The sequence below is a fragment of the Helobdella robusta genome, assembly GCF_000326865.2.
Source record: "Helobdella robusta unplaced genomic scaffold HELROscaffold_21, whole genome shotgun sequence".
NCBI lineage: Eukaryota > Metazoa > Annelida > Clitellata > Rhynchobdellida > Glossiphoniidae > Helobdella > Helobdella robusta.
This window is the reverse complement of record NW_008704124.1, coordinates 352,106-373,541: the sequence shown is the minus strand read 5'-3', so window position 1 is coordinate 373,541 and position 21,436 is coordinate 352,106. Positions and strand designations below refer to the sequence as shown.

At 31.4% G+C, this 21,436-nt stretch overlaps 2 protein-coding genes across 2 annotated transcripts; one reads left to right on the top strand and one right to left on the bottom strand.

The window, feature by feature from the left end:
- Positions 1-694: 694 nt before the first annotated feature.
- Positions 695-9,494, top strand: HELRODRAFT_191395 (hypothetical protein; the record flags this gene model as incomplete). Its single annotated transcript, XM_009018247.1, has 15 exons — positions 695-698; positions 1,926-2,021; positions 2,121-2,265; positions 3,544-3,809; positions 3,980-4,005; positions 4,137-4,290; positions 4,850-4,966; positions 5,248-5,499; positions 5,635-5,739; positions 6,583-6,671; positions 7,094-7,181; positions 7,387-7,430; positions 7,701-7,805; positions 8,162-8,233; positions 8,753-9,494. The coding sequence occupies 15 exons, from the start codon at positions 695-697 to the stop codon at positions 8,864-8,866; spliced, it is 1,677 nt and encodes a 558-aa protein (XP_009016495.1). The 3' UTR covers positions 8,867-9,494.
- A 4,966-nt stretch (positions 9,495-14,460) lies between these two features.
- On the bottom strand, positions 14,461-19,763 carry HELRODRAFT_111180 (hypothetical protein; the record flags this gene model as incomplete). The annotated part of the gene is made up of 11 exons (XM_009018246.1): positions 14,461-14,699; positions 14,837-14,964; positions 15,192-15,307; positions 15,447-15,548; positions 15,808-15,905; positions 16,155-16,248; positions 16,573-16,695; positions 16,953-17,060; positions 18,051-18,127; positions 19,131-19,266; positions 19,668-19,763. 11 exons carry the CDS (start codon positions 19,761-19,763, stop codon positions 14,509-14,511), a joined length of 1,269 nt encoding a protein of 422 aa, XP_009016494.1. The 3' UTR covers positions 14,461-14,508.
- Between the last annotated feature and the right edge of the window lie 1,673 nt (positions 19,764-21,436).

The following is a 21,436-nucleotide window of genomic DNA, read 5'->3' as shown; positions in this document are numbered from 1 at the left end:
ATTTTTTTGTCTTAATACAACTGGTTATTTGCATAGTGCTTATGGTTTTTCCATGATTTCTAAACCCTGATTTAATTTATTCTAAATTCATGTTATTTCAATCCTATTTTAAAAACAATAATCACCTGGCCTTGCATTTTTTACTACTATGATTTCACTATCTTTGAAGGGTACCGAGGGGGAATGAATGACAAACTCGGTGTTATCTGAATCTTAGCTTGTGTATTCTAAGATAGCCCTATATTCAAATAAAACAAACGGCTAAACTCACAAAGATAAAAAATATAATAAGTATAAATCAAAAAACCCATTACATTTTTGTTGAAAACAGCTTTTGAATCCGATCTGCGTGTAACAATTAAGTGATGACGAAAACATGACACTCCTATTAACTTGGGTGATTCGCCAACCATATCATACATAATTATCAAGATCAAAACGCATAGTTTTAATCAAATACACAATTAAATAAAAATGTATGTATATGAATAACTTGTGATTATATATATATATAGAATAAATGCAACGTTTAGTTAAACCTCAACGTTTATTCTGGTTATGTGAGTTAAATATTTCAATTACTTGTCTATGTATAATGAGACAAAACGGAGCTTAGAGGCACCCTCTATTTACTCATTGTATATTTTTTCAGCGGAGATTTAATTACTTGTTTTCTTTCTAATCGACTTCGAATATGGGTGAGTTAAATGCGATCGTCTTAATTTTAAACATGTTTTATTTATCTTTTTAATTTTTATGCAAATGTTCAAAAAGTTTCTACATTCAAATTTTTTGATTGATAGATAACACTACTTCCACTAGTTTTTATTATATAATTATTTTTAGTTTCAGTTTTTTTACCTGCTCTAAAAGTCTAAACTTTAATCTAATTCTAGTCCTGGCCTGGTGGAGTTCATCTTTCTTGGATTTTTTTTAAATTATTATATAGTAGATCTAATAATAATAAATGAAATGAAATTCATAAAAAAATAAACCAAAATAAGCTTGCAAATTACTGAAAATTTTTTTATAAAATAAAAATAAACTAATAAAAATAATTTCATTCAATCAATGAATCACAGGATGAAATATGATATAATATTAAATTAATCATGTATAGTATATCATATACATTAGTAGAAATTTGCAAATGCAGGTAAGGTTATGCTTATGACCTTATGTCATGACATGTTTTGTAAAGTAAATAAAATCAATTTTGTTTTAAATTTAAAAGCAACCATTATCTGATTATCATTATATTAAAAAATTAATTGAAATGCTAAAAATGTAAAAAGTAATAATAAAAGAATATGTTTCTGTTTCTGGCTTCATCAAAATTTTAAGCTAAAAATGTTAAATTGGTTTTATTTTTAAAATAACTCATGGTTTTCTTTAAAAAAATTTAATAACTTAGCATGATAAATAAAAATTAGGAATATTATTTGATGAGTTTGATGGAAGTAAATGCAGGGATAGGATGTTCATAACATTAAGATTAGATTAATTAAAAATAAGAATTTAAAAAAAGAATATAAAAATTCTCTAAAACTTTTTAAAACATTCTATGAGCTTTATTTTATAATTGATTAAAACTTCAATTCAAAACATATTTATTAAATTTTATTATCTGAATAAGTTGGATGGGGCCAGTTGAATGTTAATTGTGAGGAAGGAGGACTTTGAAATTGCAATAATCAGATGTCATATTTATTAACCATTACATTGACTCATTATTATAACTATGTGCAAATCTTTGGATAAAAACAAGAGCTGTAGAAGCTGCTATTTTATTATAATTAATATGTAATTATTGAAATTTATTCCATTCAGGCAATAACCATTAAGGGTAATTTTCATTGGAATTACCTCCATGTTGTATAAGAATTATTTTAATTATTTTCTCTAATGTTTTTACCTTTAAACAGGAAAATATACTTGTGAAGCATGCAAAAAGAAATGTAAAAAAGAAGCAATACGACTTCAAGAGAAATATTTTCATTTAGAATGTTTCAACTGCTCAGGTCTTTACTTTGCTATTGTCAAATATCTATAAATTAACTTTTGTTCTTGTCTAACTTAAATTCTGATTTCTGTAACTGAAATATTATAACCTATTCCAGAATGTCACAAGCAGTTGAGCATGAATGGATTCTACACCAGGAACAATCTGCATTACTGTCCTGAGGATTACCAAAGATTATTTTCTGTGAAGTGTGATGCATGTGGAGAGCTGGCTGAAGGGGAAGTCATGACCGTCCTTGGAAAGTCATTTCATCACCACTGCTTTAAATGCTTTAAATGCAGGTAGGGACCATTCACAAAGTATTTTTTTGCCTTGGAAAGATGATAAGCTTTAAGGTTTGGATTTGAAAAAGTTAAGTGTCTTGATCATTGACAGGCACCAGTTACGTAATTGAGAAATATGAGATGCAGAATATTTTCACCTATGTTGTGAATGTTAGGATCAATTTTCGTTTTGTGTCCAGGTTTCTCGAGGTAGGACTTTGTTTTCTTTGCCATCAACTTTTTGCGTCAAATTAGACGATCAGTTGTATCCATTTCATTTAAATTTAGAGCTTTCATGTCTTGCTTGATTGTTTGCGACCAGGACTTCTTTGGACGGCCTTTGGGACGTGTGCCAGGTACTTCAACATCTGCAAGAGAAGTTATGGCACTGTTTCCACTTCGTTTGACATGACCAAACCACCGCAGACGATGTTGCCAGCATTCGTCCTTTATATCATCTAAACCAGCACGACGCAGGATTTCGGTAGATTTGATGTGGTCCTTCAGACTAATTCGTTGCATCCATCGGAGCATTTTCATGTTGGTTCGTTGAAGTTGTTGTTCCAGTTTGGTTGTCATTGGCCATGTTTCTGCACCATATAACAACACCGGACGTATCACAGATTTATAAAGTCTTGATCGTAGTGGTAGTGGGATATCACGCCGCATCAATATAGAGGCAAGGAGATGACATTTATTTCAGGCTGCACGTATGCGTGCTCGAACGGCAGCTTCAGCTGTTCCAGTACAATCCAGAACATCCCCTAGATATTGAAACGATGTGACTTTCTCTATTTTAATGGCTTTATGTGACTTTCTCTATTTGGATGGCTTTATGTGACTTTCTCTATTTGGATGGCTTTATGTGTGTGTGTATTGGGAATTTGTAGATGGTAGTGTTGTAAATAGAACATAGGTCACTTTGAATTGCGCTAGTTAGGTTATAAGATAATGTAATATATTTTTTTAGGGTTTATGTAATAAACTTTTTTCTCGTCCCAAGTTTAAAAATGATTCCATACAAGTTTTAACTTTAATTTTTTATTAGTTATTTCTCAGATGTTTGTGTGATTCTTTGAACCTCAATATTTGTATTGGCTGTTATTGATTAAAATAATTAATTTATTGCTAAAGTCTATTTGAATTGTTGTTAATATTTTTATGAAATGAGATAACAGTTCAATTATACATATACTTGTAATTTTTTTTTTAATAACTTTGTAGCAGTTGTTGAATCTTGTTAAAATCTCATTGTAGCAAGCTGTTTGAACCAGGAGAGAAAGTAACATTTTCCAAGAACATTTCACTATGTTCGTCTTGTTGTAAGTTGGAGGAAATGAACAGTGTGTCTGGAACGCCATCTACATTGGGACCAATGAAACAGGATAGCTCATTGAAGCAGGACAGCTCGATGGAGAGCAAGCAGTCGTCGCATCCACTCTCTTCCATGTCCAAGCCCACCTCTCCAATCATTCAAAATGGATCTATACCCAACCAACAGCCTGCTGCTCTCTTGAATGGAGGTATGCATTTTGAATGTGTCCTCTTTTGTTTACATTTCTATTCAGTTGTTTCCTTTAAAGCTTGATTAAGGTAACACATACTTTATAATTTCCAATTCACAGTACTGGTAATATCCACATTCTAATGTCTTAATAATAATACAAGGTATCCATTTTCAACTTTTCATTAGGATTGGTCAATGGAGTGGAGAAATCAGTAAGTTGTATGTATTCGATCAATTGCAAATCAAATTCTCTGGTAATGTTGAAATGTACTTACGACGTTCCATGTTCTTACCATTAATTTATGTATTTTAGTCGCTAATTATTTGAATTTAAACTTCAAAGAAAGCATCATCGCGCAGCCTGCCTCGCATATTTGGCATGCCTGACAATCGATTCTACAATATTTCTTACCTGGAGAGGACCCAGTACAATAATTTTAGGAGGGGCCCTGTCCAGAGTGCCACTGAACATTCAACTACCCATTACCACAGGCCTGGTGGGTCTTGTTAAGTTGTACCAAACAATTATTCTAAATGTTTCAAGTGAATGCAATATTTATTTTCATTCCCTTCACGTGGAAACGTTCTCTCAATGTTGTTTTTACATGACACCTTTAATAATTGTTCTGCTTTGATAGATTTGTTTTGTGCAATTGCACTAATGCCTTTTGCTTTGTTTTTTTGTACCTACAAATGAATATTTTTGTTAGCAGATAACTTCAGCTACACCAATTTCAGAAAGGATTTTCTCCCTGACAAAATGAGTTTGTATTTAGTTATTTAGTTTATTAATAATATTTGTTTAATTTGCCTTTATGTATGAAAGTTTTGTCTCATTGAATGAGTTTTTTTTCACATAGTTTCTGAAAAGGTATTGTTAAAAATTATGTCAAACAAGTCTGGAGTAATTTACCAATATAAGTTGAGGGGAACTTATATTATTGTTTCCTTATATGGCGAGTATGAACCCTAACCCTAATGTTAAATGTTTTCATCAAATGTTTTCCAGCTACCATTTAAATTTAATCATTATGAAGATAATTATCAAATGAGCAGGTTATATGGAGAAGATGACTTTTGCAAAGAGGTCAGAGACATCTGAAGCCCTCATGCCCATTGAGAGAGATGATTGGCCTGGACCGCCTGAGCCAGCTGCTGCTTACCCGGAACTCTGTACGTCTGTTCTCTTCTTTCATATGTTCATTTATTCTTTTGTTTTAAAAGTTGAATGACACTGTAAATAACTAGACCGGCAATTTAACGCATAGCATACTAATGAGAAATTGATTTCATATTTTTGTAAACATTGTGTATCTTCAAGCCATTCACATTACAGTTCAATTACCTTCATATAATGATTTTACTTTGAATGTTTTATATCATAATTAAGCTTGTTTTTATTTAATGAAATATTATTTGCCAGTACATTTTTTTTAAAACACTTTCAATTCTAGTAAGGGAGAAGTTTTTTCTCAAGCCAACATCTGGAGCAGAGTTTGTGAATGTGGAAGGTGAGGAGGCCAAGAGAATTGGAGAACTTCAAAAGATGTCAAGAGAATCTGGAACTGCCGCCGTGTTTTTGAAGGAACTTCAGAACTTGAAGAAGGAGGGATCTCCCAACTTGGACCCCCGCAATGCATCACGTACTCCTTCTGCTGCTGTTGAACCACTGCACAAACCAAGATATGAGACACCTTACTATGCATGTTAGAAGCTGCAGATCTACTTGCAATATAGCATTTCTTGCATTCTAAATTTTTAGCTCTACTTGTTTGTCAACAAATTTGAATATATATACTTATTTTTCCCAACCGCGACTGGAAATTTGTTACCTTTTCCAGCTCCATCTCGCTACTTGGACATGTTGCCACACAGATCCAAGTCTACTGATAACAGCATGAGAAACAAGCCAAAAGTTGAGGACGTTGTCAGACCATATACTTCATGTTAGTTCATTAACGGTGTGCTGTTGGTTTTAGCTATGTATAATATTGCTGGGTTGCATTACAAGGTTTATAATTAATTATAACATCACTAACGTTATTGCTTATGTAGGTTTTTCTCTATTGTAATATTCAATTCTATTCTGGCCGTTACATTAAGAATGTAATTATTGCTATTATTGTTAGTTGTTAAGGTTTGTAATAAATGTAACAGTTGTAGTAGTGATTATAATGGTTGTTAAGTTATTGGTTTATGTTGTCATTGTTGTTGTTGATATTTTTATTATATAACCACTATTATTTTTGTTATTTTTATTTTTTAATGTCTTGTTTCCCTTATTATTATTATTATTCTTTATTGATTGGACTAATTATGCTAAAGACTTACAATGACTAAACTATTAAGAATGTAGCTGAGCAGAACATTGACATATTCATGTTAAGATAACATACAATCATGTTCAAATGTTTATTTATTTGCATGATTCTCACATCAAGTGTCATAGCAATAACAGATGTTTTGAAATATTTTCATGCTGAGATTATACATTTGATCTTTTTTATGTTTATATTTTTGTCTACTTCTGCATGAAGCCAGTCTGAAGTTGAAAATACTTTAGCTGCATTTAGTAGTGACAATAATTTAACTTTAAATTCATCATGTCATTATCTGTTTATAATTATCTAGCATTCTTGGAATATATCACTAATTACAAATTAATTATTAACCTGCAAGTTTTAAAGATCTGATAGCAAATAAATATGAACAAATTTAATGAAGAAAACAAATACCTGTAACAACTTAATGAAATGAGACATAAAAATGGGTATAAAATTGTTGAACAGTGGCCATCAGAACGGGTAGCAGTCTGAATACGAGTCTGCCCTATCGAGTTGGATCATCAATGGAAGCCAGGCGTCGTTACACTCCTCTTGTTTGTTACATTTTTTGTATCTGTTTTCATACAAAAAATATTTCTAAATTCATGTTTTCAAATGATCTTTTTGTTTTATTGATGCTTGCCTTGCTTTCATTTAAAAACTTTTCAATGAACAATTGTTGTTATTGGCACTTTTTACAATTTTTTCCCATAGCTATAAATAGAGAGTCATTATAATAATAAAAACATGAAAGAAGTTTAAATTATCATGTTTAAATGCAGCCACAAAAACTACTTGAAGTTTGTTACACTTCAAATTGTTATGTAAAAAAAAGCTACATATCGGCTTAACAATGCAGCTTTATCGTAGTTCATAAACAAGTGTATGATTCACACACTTTGTTCGTTTAGGAAGTGTTTGCACGCACACACACACACATGTACACGTACAAACACACACACACATGTACACACAGGATTCATCCATCTATGGAGATGATGACGACGACAGATACAGTAGCAGGCCTCAGAGTGCAGTCGATGGATTGGAGCCTGGAAGATTTTGTTAGGCCCCCTACAACATTACACTGCTTTGATTCAATTTAATTCATTATTCATCAGTGCTTGTTGATGAATAATAATTAATTATATTATAATCATCACTTAACGTCATGATTATTTAAATTACTTAATTGCTTCACAATTAGTTATTTTGTGTAACTTTTTAGAGAAGATGATTGTGACTTCATTACTATTTCTTATTAAACAGCGTCACTAAGAGTTGGAGAGATAGATCCAGACACTGGATTGAGAGTTAGTCCTTTAGATGTTTTTTTTTTCATTCTAATCAATGCTTATCTACTTTTTTTGAAATAAATGTTTAAATAATAAAAGAACTTAATGTATGTATTATAATTGACTGAATTTTATTGTAGTTAAAATTCATCTGAGAGATTGATACATAAGATTTTAAGATAGATATATAAGATAGGATGGATAAGAATCTATCTCAATGTGTTGATTGGTTACGTTTACAAGTAAATGTAATGGATGATTTACTGAACGTCTGAACGATGTTACCAGCAAAGCAAACACATGAGGGCAGCCACCTTGCCTATTGGATTGACTGGATTTTCAAACTTCACTAAGCTGACTGCCGTTGGACTGAAATCTGCCGAACCTGTCAAGGTTGGTTGGTTGGTTGGTTGGTGGGTGGCTGATTGGTTGGTTGGTTGATGGCTGATTGGTTAGTTGGTTGGTTGGTGGTTTATTGGTTGGTTGGTCGGTGGCTGATTGGTTGGTTGGTTGGTGGCTGATTGGTTGGTTGGTTTATGGCTGATTGGTTGGTGGCTGATTGGTTGGTTGATTGATTGGTTGGTTGGTTGGTTGACTGGCTGCTTGGTGGTGCATCAGTTGAACTGCATTTTAACATTCCTTCACGAATTCGCACTAATAACAATTTAATAAAACTTTCATAATAATGTTATTATCCGAATATATTGTCAAACGTTTAGTTATTCATGCATCTACGTGTACAAATCAAGGTGTACCCGTATGAGCAGTTGCTTCAGATAAATTCCAAGCCTCTTCCTGGAGTCAACAGAAACGCACTTGAGGTTGCATTTTTTTGAATTGTTCATTTTTTCTTAATCTTTGTTCTATATTTATTTATTTCTTCCTTTTTCTTGGTTCAGTTGTCTGTTCTGCTCAGATTATTGTGAATTGTTAAGTTGATCTAGTGCATGTCTTGATAACTTTTTGAGTGTAGAAGGTGTTAAAGTTTTGGATGTTATGAATCAGCTCTGTTGAGATGAAAAATATCTATGGAAATTTTAATGGCTCAATTTTAGTTTAAAGTTTGTAAAAATTGGATGTAGAATAAAGAAATATATGTTTGTTTTTGTTGGTTGAAAGTTTTTCAATCAAGCAACATGCCTTTTGAAGTTAAAAATGAGCTCATTGTTTATTTTTCAGTCGTAAAACTCATAAAGTCACAAGAAAGAGTAATTTAAAATTTGTATGTTTTAATAGAATGTGTTCAAATTACGCCGATTATAAATATATGCTATATCATTATGATTGTTAACATTGCGCTGATAATGATGCTGACGACGATGATGATAATGATGTTTCAGAACCACCTGTCGAAAGAAGAGTTCCACACATTGTTTCAGATGGATGCCCATGAATTCTTCCAACTGCCTCCCTGGCAGAGGAATGAGTTGAAGATCAAAGTTGGCCTCATGTAGTTATCTGTATTAGTTAATTTATTAAAGTAGTAGTAGTAAGTGGCAGTAAGCAGTAGTAAGTTAATGGTAGTAAGCAGTAGTAAGTTGGTAATAGCGTCAGTGGTTTGTAGGATTTTGAAGGGAAGTTTCCCTCTCGGGCTTAACTTGCTGACTGGTTGATTGTTTGGTTGATATGTTTGCTCGGTTGATGGCTCGGTCAGGTGATTGCTAAACTAACGATTTAGTCAAATTAAAATAATTTGTAAATTTTGAAATAGCTTGCAATTATATATATTTTTTAATGTATTTCAAATTTAACAAACATTTCTTGAAACCAATGTTTAACATTTATTTTATTTCCCAATTCGTTCACATAAGTTTGATATTTGAAAAGTGTACTTTAAATTCAAGAGTATCACGCAACTTGTGATGAAATCGTTAAACCAGCCACACTAAATTAAAAATCATTGATGAATAATTAAATTGTAAAGAATTAAAATTGTAGAACAGCATTCTTGGGATTTAGAAATTAGATAACTGTTTTGCATTCATCATTCATCTTAAAATTGCTTTAACTATGCTTCTTATTTTTACAATTGATTTATATTGAACATTTCATACGATTTTATCACTTTCAATTAATAATTTTAACTTTAATTAAAATCATAAAATATTTTCCAATCATTAATACGACAATATTTCAATAATATTTTTAATGAAGTTTGCACATTCTTCAAAAGATTAAATCACGCTCCCCATCATCACAATGCATTCATTATTCACTCATCTAGTTATACGGCACAGTCCTCATTATCATCATCTTCATAATTATTGTTAGGTTTTAAGACATGTGCAATGAAATTGTTACATTCATGATTTTGAGCACTAATTTGTTACAATGAAAAAAGAATCATTCTTTAAATCTGATAATTATCAAACAAATTTATATTCATCATGAGTATTCATTATTATTTCGTCGTTGAGTATCTTAATTTGTAATGGAAAATTTAATGCTAATTTCAATATTTTGTTTTCATCGTAGTCTATCTATCCATAGCCCTTTACATAATAGCTATGCGGTTGAGAATTTATGATAATTTATGATAAGCCATCCATTCCTACACAAAGTAGATAAATGCATCAGAGCATTGTTTTAAAATCATTATTTATGTTTGCCAAATTATTTTATAGCATCCTTAGTAGATGCTTATACTGTTATACATTATTATTGTTACTGGCTAGTTTTTTTAACTAATTACTATTGTTACTGGCTAATTATTAATTATTGTTACTTGATAATTACTATTGTTACTGGTTTTTTTTGTTATCAACACTAATACTAGTCTATTCAATATCAACACCTAATTTTTTTTTCGTTTAACATCATGAATTGTATCATAAGATGATTTAATAAATTCAACTAAGTACATATATCATTTTTTGCTTTTGTAAGTTAGTTTACGTATACCCATACACACACACCGCACATACAAACACACGCACGAATACACACACTCACACATATATATATATATATATATATATATATATATATATATATATATATATATATATTATATAATTCTTACGGAAACATCCAACTAAAAACAGGTATCTATTGAATAATTTGAATTGAGTTAATTAGTGAGAATTGTTATTTGTTTTTGAAGATGAAATTTTTTTAATGTTTTAATTTTAATTATTATTATTTATTAAATCAATTAATGCTAGCGACTATAAATTTTAAAATTTGTATTTTATTGAGCTTAACGCTTTTACAATTATGAAACATTTTTTCACTGTCATCTTCATTTATGTCTAATTATTATTATTACAATTTTTGTGGTTAAGTCGGAGATCCATCCTTGGTGGCAAGTTTATAGAAAATTTTAAAAATTTACAACCACAACTAAATTTTTTTACTATATAATTTAGACCTGTCGTACAATAACGCAATTAATTTTGGATTAGGGTTAGTGTCGGCGACTTAACCAATTTTACTTTGATGTGCGTTAACAGCACTACCACCATACCATCAGCATCGTTATCGTGTTTATCAACATTCGAATTTTGTATACCTTTTTCAGTTATGGTCTGCCGCATCGTTCTCTTTTTGCTTCTGTTTAGTAATTCGACATTTTATACTTATCATTTCTAAATATGATAGTTCTGCTTAGTTTATCAATCATGTTTTAGTGGCTTGTGTAACTTTTTGTTTGTTCATTCATTAGCTCTACAGCTCTACGCGTGTTGTGTAATGTATGTATGCTAGTGTTGCTTAGTGGTAGATGTTCAAAGTTATTAATTATCATTAGATTCACATTTAATTTTGTAATATATATTTATTCAATAAATTACTTTAAACATCATAACAGTTAAACAACGAAACATTTATTGTAGCATTCAATTATTTTCTACTAAAATTTTCTCAAAGGTTAATAAAGTCGAGAATTTATTTATGAACTTAACCTTGGTTAAAGTTTCTATTCAACATTTCGTGGATGTTCAACTCTTATTTGGAAGTTTGTTAAATGTTTCCTATCCTATTACACAACATTTGAGACTGTTTCCTGTATTTGTGTCCTGTGGTGCGACGTCTTTGCATGCTAGTTCATGTGAAACCTTTTCATCACGACACATGGTTGGATGGCGGTTAGATGGATGTTTATTATTTTATTTATAATGTTCCTGTCTGATGCTCTGCTGTTTGATATTTAATTAACTGTAACGGTTTATATCATTTACGATTTATATCAGTTTTTCTATCAAATTCGTATTTGAAATTAGTTTTGATTTTCGTTCTTTTTATTTAAAATATCAAATCGTTCATTTCATTCTGTTTTGTTTAAAATAAAGACATCACAATAGCTTTTATAACGATCGTAGCTAAGCTTTAATCTTTTGGAATCCACATTATACATACATATATATATATATATATAACAATTAATATAAAATATCTATATATATATATATATAACAATTTTTCGTATGTTTACTTGTAATTTTATAAATTAAATACAGCTACGCGTATTATTACATGGACGCATGCATTTGTAGAAATATGCTTCTTGTCACGTCATTCATACTTGCATATTGATATTTGCGTAGCAGGCAGGTTCAAAGTTTATTCTACAAAGTATTTTTATGCTTCTATTTAAATATATTACGCTTTGAATGTCTGATTCAACTATTCAACACCACCCTGATAAACGTAGGATATGAAAGTGGAAATTTTCAAAACTTCGTGCTGTGGACACGAACGTGGATTTATAAATTTTGGTAAATGAACGTTATTTATGACCTGAGAAGACTTGAAACGGAATAAAAACCATTCATCACTTCCAGTGTCGACATTTTTGAAGTGCCGGAGTCGGATATATTTCGTATACATATTTTTGTAAAATTATTTCAAATATAGCAACATTAAAATGAATTAAAATCACAAAGTCATGGTTAAGAATCTTTTTCAAAACTTTCATTCATTTCTATTCTCGCTCAAATCTTTAATTTTAAATGTTAATTTGGGAGTTTTGTTATGTGCGTATTATCATTTCATTGGTTGTTAAAATCAAATTTTAGACCACTCACAAAGCTTTCGTAATTCCACGTTCAGCGATCCTAATGGTCTTGACTTTCAAGATATTTTATTTAATAAACAAGTACAAACTGATTTCTATGACATGAAACACGATAGAAATTCTAAAAACAAAATCTAAATGCATTAAAATAAGCACAAAAACTCTGTTTCCTCCTTTAAACGATAAATCGTGAGGTCATGCTAGAAAAATAAACTCCTGAAACAGTGAATTAAACGGAATGGATGGTTATTTAAGTGTCATCCAGCATGCACACGTACGAACTTGTGGTCTGATTTTCAGATAACATGAGGCAAACAAACAGCTTTGTATAACAGGCTGATTTAAATGTTGCTACCTACGTGCAAATGCTAGATATTGACGCTTAACTAAATTAATATGCATTTCATTAAAGTTGAGAGCTTGAGACACTTTGCACTTCAGTTCACTCGAAAATTAGATCAACTTACATTTTAAATGTGAACGGATAACTACCAATTCAGATTTTAGGATTTAAAAGTTTCAACTGTAGATTGTAATTATTCATTTTTATAAACTGAACCGAAATAAAACAAGAGATTAAGAGTTAATAAAGCAAAAAAATAATGATAAGCATTAGGATGAGTAAGGCAAGTATTACAGATATAAGAACTGTACTGTACACTATACATCGATCTATGTCAGTTACTATGTTATTGGTTGTTATATTACGGTTAAATCTAAAAATTTGTAAGATTAATCTTAATGATCGATTGAGCAATGAGTAAAAAAAATGAAGATGGTGCACGGCCAAACTCTAAAAAAGCATAAAAATAACAATGAAAACGTACAATCTAGAAAACCAAAAAGATAAAAATAGACATTTAAGCATACCATATTTATAATTACAATCATCATCATCGATCGAATCATATGACTATAAAAATTGGTAAATTAGCATACCGCATTATAAATGATTGTGTGAGCGTGTACAATGTACTGTACTGTACACGTCTCGGGTTAGTACATCTTCACGAAACTCCTTGATTCATAGAAAATAATATTGATAACAATCGTCATCAACATTACCAATATGTGCTCCTATTGCACTACGTTGTGCGTGTGTACAAATTCGTTCGAAGAACGAAAAATATGATCGTGAAGGCATTGCGTGGAAAGGGGAAAAAAAATTTTTCAACGTGTCGTACATCATGTCAGATATAAGAAAATATCCGTCTGGAAGTTGGTTATACAGCTAAATGTTGGCACATAATGAAGGTAACAAGAATTTTTAACAGTAAGGAGAGGCAAGTTTTTGCAGTTCACATTAGGAAATAGACATGAAGGGTGAGTTGCCACGTCAAATCGTTTACAATTAATCAGTTATTTTGTTTCCAGCACATAAAAGTTAATGCAATGGTGCTTTCTAAAGAATAAAAATGGCGAAAAGGATATTATTTTATTTATGATCACGAGTTTGTTTGCGAAATCAAAATTAGAGCAATGACAGGATGAATGATTTGATAGGGCTCTAGAATACAGACTATCCGGACTGTACACGAATCTTAGAAAATTATTTTAAAATAATGATGGTAATAATGAAAAAAAAATTAAAACCAGGATCAAGAATGAGAAAAATAAATTAATTAAAATATTTACATCATTTAAATTAATTTAAAATTAATTGAAACATAAAATACGATAATGAATAACAATGAAATTAACTGATCTCAATCAAATAGAAAAAGCATTTTATAATTAAAACAACCAATATGTAAACATGAACAAATTGAAGGTAGCAATTTTAAACTGAAAATTATAAAACAAAAAAACATTTTTTAAAATTAATTAGAAATAGTTTAACCTAATTAAAAAACTACAATGCAAATTTCTATAAAATGGAATACCAAGCAAACAAAGAAACAAACACACACACACACAAACAAACAATGCGTATAACACCTGCAACGTAACGAGTGACTTCCGCCAATTGGACGAACGTGCAATTAGAAACACAAAAGAACTCATCTAACAGCACACAATGAATTAGTAAAGAGAAGCAAAACTGCAATAGTATCTATCCGATAGCTATGAGAGGTCCAGGCATCAGGTAGCAGGAGGCTTGAACTTATTGATGAAAACACGGATGTGGCCCGAGTAATCTGCAGAGACCAAAACTTCACAATAGCCACCTCTCGAATTGTCTTTATCATCCTGATCAACAAATTCAAACTGTGGCTTGATGATGGCTTCTGGGTTCGGGGCGAATATGGCGTTGGTGACCACTGCATTGTGTGCTGTTGCGATGGTAAAAGTTCATGACCTAAGTTATAAATATTATCTAAGCAATGTTTGTATAAAAAGAATATACGCAATAATCTAAACAGAGCATCAAGCAAATAAATATATTTATTACAAATGAACATCGAACTACCTTTGATGCTTTCCCAATAATCATTGCGATCTCTTCTGGCCGAAGAAAATTTATAGAATTCGTGTTGAGTCTTCCATATGTACACAAAGTGATCCTCAGATCCACACACGACGTATTTGCCATCGTGACTGCGAAAAATGTAGTAAGCAACTTTAAAACATCATCCAATGTTAGTATTGAGTTCAGGTTTATTTCACGAAAAAATATGTTCCTTTGGTAAATACAGTAATTACTTCAAGCACTCAATTTATTATTATTAATGCCAAGAGTTAATGATATGAAAAATCATTAAGCACCACGACACAAAAAACAAAAAATAGAAAATTTAATAATCTTTTTGAAATCACATTCCCACCTAAAGCTGGCTTTAATTTGACTGGTGCTGTTTATGACACCTTTGTATTTGCAGGTCAAGGTCAAATCCCTAAGGTCGTACAGGCGTATTCTTGAATCATTTGACGTCACTAGTATCTGGAATTTGTATGAAATGAAATGATTGCAGAAATGACAATAAATTTAAAAAATTTGAAGTAAAAACTGATAGATGAAAAACACATTTCAAATGCAATTTAGCAGACGATATGATATAGAAAAGTGAGGAACAACTGACCTTGTCCTCGCCAGGGAAAGGTTCAACACCGGTGATCTTCCTGCCTCGAGCATTCTTTCCTCTGGTCGATCGAACGTGGATTTGAGTGAAGTACTTCAGCTGCTGTTCACGTGGAAGAAACATTGAAAAGAACATTCAAAATTATTTGTAGCTCTACCATAAAGTTAGTATGGTGCTGGTGGAGACGACGACCTTTCCAGCATTACGTAGTCTAAACTAAATCACACACAATATTCGCGCAGATCAAAAAACTAAATTTACAAATTTTTACCATTTTATTACAGATAGCAACCGTTATTGAATAGTTATTAATTAAATTATAGCATGCAAATTTAAAGGATAAGAATTGAAATGAACTGACTTCCGAGTTGTAGAATATGCATCTGCCATCATATGTACCTACAACTGCAAATCTTCCATTCAAACAAAAATTTGCTGCTGTTATGAGTTTCGTTGGACCTGAATAAATCAAATAGTATATTAAAAAAATCTAATTTAACTTTTTCATTTGCTTATTGATTATAACTATAATCCATTTATTTTCATTAGAAACAACAAAAAATATTCCAATCTCGCACCCAAGTGCAAATTATTTTATTTGAAAACTTGTAACCTGACAGACAAAATTAAATGAAAATACTGTAAATGTAATCAAACATATGGAGGAAATAATATAACAAAAATGAACATTCAACATGAGAAATCCACCTGCAACTTCATTCCAAAGGGCAACTTTCTTGTCAGGAATGTTCCAGAGCCTCAACTTTCCATCTAGGGAACCACTGAGAAAGTATCTGTCATCCTGAATGAGTTTTAAAATGGTTCAACATGACACAAACTGACCAAAAGATATATTTGTTGATTCAATCATACCCACTAAACTATTCAATCTACTCAATACAAGCATAAAATTAGCACAAAATTTTTTATATAAGAATAAAACAACAAAAATTAGGATAAAGTTTATTAGTTTTTAATCAAATGGAAAAATAATATATCATTTCTACAGGCATAATAGTGACAAAACCCCAACGGAATACATATTGTAATGAAAACATATTGCAGAAGTTGGAAATCAGTAATGAAAAGTACATAGTCATAATAACAGACGTGCAAACGAACGAACCTTTGGATGGAATGATATTGCAGTAACAAAATCAATATGTTGGAAGCAACAGAGGCACTCCCTCCTTGAAACATGCCACAATCTCACCGTCTTGTCCATTGAGGAAGATAACAGAAAGTAATTCTGCGAGTTGTTGTGGTCAGTTGATTCATGAAAATAAGTGCATTTGTGTAGAGTAATAAAATATTTCATAAATGAAATAATGAGCCTACTAAAAGAAATTATCGTTGAAACTTATGCTTTTCATAAAATTAAACAAGGTATCTACCATAGATCAGGTGACAGACTACACGTCATAATCTAATAAGCTTTCAATCAGCAAACTTGAAAAGCATAAGATAGAGGGAGAGGGAAGAGAAGAAAGAAAATAAGACACAAACTTTGGACCAGGAGACATCAAGGACATCAGCTGAGTGACCTTTGTAAGAACAGAAGGGTTTCTTGTAGAATGGCACAAACGTGTTGTCAGCTTCGTTATCATCAACTGCCTAATTAAACAAATTAATCTTGTTGTTCAATGATCAAAACAGTTTATTGCTGTCGCACAACAACTTTAGAAATAATTCATAAACTTCAAGAGTACCCATCCATTAACTACAAACCACTTCATATAATGTAGAAGCACAGTTCATTTACGAACAAAACATACCTTTATACTTTTCAGATGTTTTATTCAGACAAAAATAAAATATTTTAGTAAAAAATTATAATTGTTTAATATGTCATAGTAATAAACTAACTATTAAAAGCAATGAATTAGCATGCATTGAAGAATGAGCATGCAACAATTATTAATGATATTTACAAAAGAGCTATGAACTTAGCATGCTGCCCTATCAAGTGCTACTCGTAAACGAAATATCAATCAGTGAACTGTGGTGCAGCCAGCAACAAAAGTTATTAGGTTCACCGAGTGTTTATCATCCACCAGGACGAAATCAAAGTACGACAAAGAGAAAGTTGTTTTATGTTTTTGGATAGAAATTGTCGGAAACTTTTAAAAGTTCAATATAATATTTTCAAATATAAAATATATTCAGTCATATATATTTTATAGGATACATGTTACAGTCAGACACTTGCTATCAGTTAATTTCATGAAAACTTACAGAGCATTCCTCGTCCTTTATAGTAAAAAATTTTTCAAAAATGCATTTAAAATAATTGAGAATTAATTTAAATTGTTAACCATTTAACAAAATTTTGCTAAAATGTTTAAGCAACCAATTAAAATTTCATTGAAACAACTGCTCAAAAATAATTTACCAGCTACGTTTTTCATCAACCAATTATTATAAACAAAACATCAATAAATATAATAATCCACATTATAAGACAACGTACAATAAACTGTAATACATAATCGACAAACCAATCATAAATCTCAATACATGACAAGCAGCCAATAATAAACCTCAATATATGAAAAAGTGACTAATCAGAAGCCTCAATACATGAGCATAGATTAACCAATCAACCAATGAGAAATGACCAACCTCGTCAAGTGCAGCATCCAACAAGATGGGACTACTTGGCGTTCTTGTTAGTTGACCAGCTATGTGTGCGTGTGTGTGTGCGTGTGTGTGTGCGTGTGTGTGTGTGTATGTGCGTGTGTGTGGCACGCCATCAGGGGAATGTAGGAAAGGTAGAATATTATTGGATGAATGAATGAATGATCGTATGAATGAATGAATGAATGAATGAATGAGTGAGTGAGTGAGTGAATGGATGAATAAATGCAAATACATACAAGCATGCATTACGCAGATACATAAAAATTAATGTATTAAAAATTAAATTTTAACAAATTATAATAAATTGATTTATTAAAAAATAACTATCTCCAATATTCATCCACAAATTTGCAATACTACATAAAATTCAACATGTGAAAAAGTAAATGTTTGTTATATTAGTTGAGTATGTCATCGCTGATGGATAAAACAGAATTCAAAGCAGGGCTCATATTTTTATACCAATGTATCAATATTATACATCCTGCGTTCTGCTAAGTAGAATAAATAACAAGGCCGTTGAGAAATAAAAAAAACCTAAAATCAAATTCATAAAAAATAAGTTCTGGGTTCACGGGTTAATAACAATTTTACAAGCGGTGAATATTTTTTTTAGTCTTTATTATTGCAGCTCTAACAAACGCAGGACCACTACTTACAATGTTACAGATATATTATCTATATATCTTTTAATAAGAATAATAATATGTGGCATACTTATCAGATATTATCATTTACATTTCCCGTATGCAAAATATTAAGAGCAGACATGTATATTACTGAATATTACATGTATATTACATCAATTCATTGATGTGTGTTAATCAATCATCCATATATGAAAAATCAATTATGGATACAATGTCTTCAGGTTCTCACATAGAAGTACTTACATACACGTATATATAAGTACTTACATAAAAGTACTTATATGCACCTAGTTACATATAAGTACTTACATATATTCACAAACATGTGCAAGGTTAACTATGTCACAAACACGAACCACCCGTGCATGCATGCATCAATGTCACAAACACGAACCATCATTGTACTTCATCCTCATCTCATTGAAAACGTTGTAGGCATCCTTCACCACCCACACCCTCAGCACTCCGTCGCGTCCGCCTGTCGCCAACAATCGGCCACAGTGCGAAAACTTCATGGTCCACACAGCTCCCTGCATGCAGTGGTCAGTGGCGGTCGTCAGTACGATGATTAATGAGTAATTATTAATTATTTGAATGAAAATCAATAAAAATAAAAACGTATAAATGTATTAAGATTGTGGCCATCAAAGAAATCAACGAAGGAATATCTCTTTATAACTTAGCATTAATGACTTGATAGATTATTTATTGCGAGTGGATAGCATAAGGACAGCTAAAAACCATCCAAATGAATAAACAAGTTGAAAAATTAAAAGTAGCTTTAAGCTCCTAGTTCATCATTTGTTTCATGTCACTGTGAAATGATGTCTTATTCCATTCAAAATTCTGCTAATGTATAAATCAAGCGTTTACAAATGCTTCTGCTAATATACAACACATACACAAAAATTGTACTAAAAAATACACAAACCGATTTGCCATCCCCAAGCTCTTGAATGGGAACAAGAAGATCAAAGTCATAAGGTCCTTTGTGTGAGTGAGATGTTTTCACCTGGTATAGTTGCATTGTAATGAATGATTATATAACAGACAGATGAGCAAATAGATGAGGAAAGATTGAAAATTTTCAAACAAAATTCCATTTTTAACATCAACATAATCAAAATAATATGTTGTATACGCACGACATGATCGGTTACTGTTTATTAACAAACATTCATAAGCTACCTTGATTGTTCTTCTGTTTTCGGCGACATCATCCTCATCTGTCGAACCATCCTCATTGTGTGATGAAGCTGGTGTCGTGGCAAACATCCAAACATGCAGTCATCATCAATTTGAAGATTTCAAAAGTAATTATTTATATTTAATGAACTTCATGTATGTAATAATGGGAGAAAGAATGTGGGCGAATGAATGATTGAGAATGTTCAGATCAAGTAAAATAACAAAAGAAACATGATTGAAACACCTTTTTCTTTAACAGATTTGATCTTATGAACTGTTTTACCAAAGAACTGCTTGATTTTTAGCCTAAAATATTTAAAACATTTAAAACACTATTAAGCATTCATAAATATAAAAGAATATCTGGAAAAAATGAGCAAATAAAATAATCAACGAGGGAAGGAAAACGAAAAATGGAAGCAAGGAACCTTCTCTTGCCCATGCCAGCATTGTTCTTGGACTTTTTTGTGTCTGAGAGGTTATCTTTGTAGGACTCCGAATCACTTATTTCAGTTTTGTGAAGATTGGAATCGCTACTGTTGGTGGGTGGCGAAAGTTTTAGAAGAAACTCATCATAAATCAAATTTTTTACTTTTATTAATGCCAAATTTAATTCTTAATTTATGGCTCCGAAAAATTTGTTCAACTAATTTGTGTGAAACTCATTGAAGAAATTTGAATCAAAAGTTTGTAGCTTAAACAGGTCTCTTGATGAGAACTCTAAAACTTAATTACTATAATTAGATTTCTCAATAAAACACTAAACCCCTTAACAAGTATTCCTAGAAACTGAAATTATTAAAATGAATAATAATTTTCTGCCAACCCGATGAACAATTATAACGACATTTTGAAATAAATAACCTAAACCCTAACTCTAACCTTGAGTACTCCTTGGTCCTCCTCATGATATGCAACGATAGTGGATTGATGCACTTGGGTATCTTCTCTTCAGCCGAACTCAGAGGCACAGTCTCTCCAGTATCCAAGTTAAGAACAAACACTTCCTCCAGAATCTCCTACAGTAATTAATAAATTATAATTTATCAAAAAAATCAAATTTTTAAATAAGTTTTCAAACAGTTTCATCACATATGAACGAGTCAATGAAAAACCTTATCAGTCATATATCGACTTCCGGATTTTGTTCTCGGTCGTTTCATGCTGAGCGGAATGCTGTAACCTTCGTCTCCGACCTCACCTTGCCCTGGTATCCCCAACGTCAAGGTCATTCGAGAACCCGAGCAATTTTCATTATCTCCAGTATGTAAGATGTTGTTTAATGATGACGCTGATGTGATGGTTGTTGCAGAGTTTGGTTGTTGTGGTTGTTGTTGTTGTGGTGGTGCTAGGTGAAGAACATTTTCGACATCAACATCATCCAGTTTGGCTTCTTGTTCCTCTGCGTCAGCCGCTTCAAATTGTCGGTTGTGTTCAAGCTGGTGGATGGCGTAGAGAGGTTTGTTGGAGAGGGGAGAACTTCTGTTTGAACTGGAGGAAGATGCATCAGAG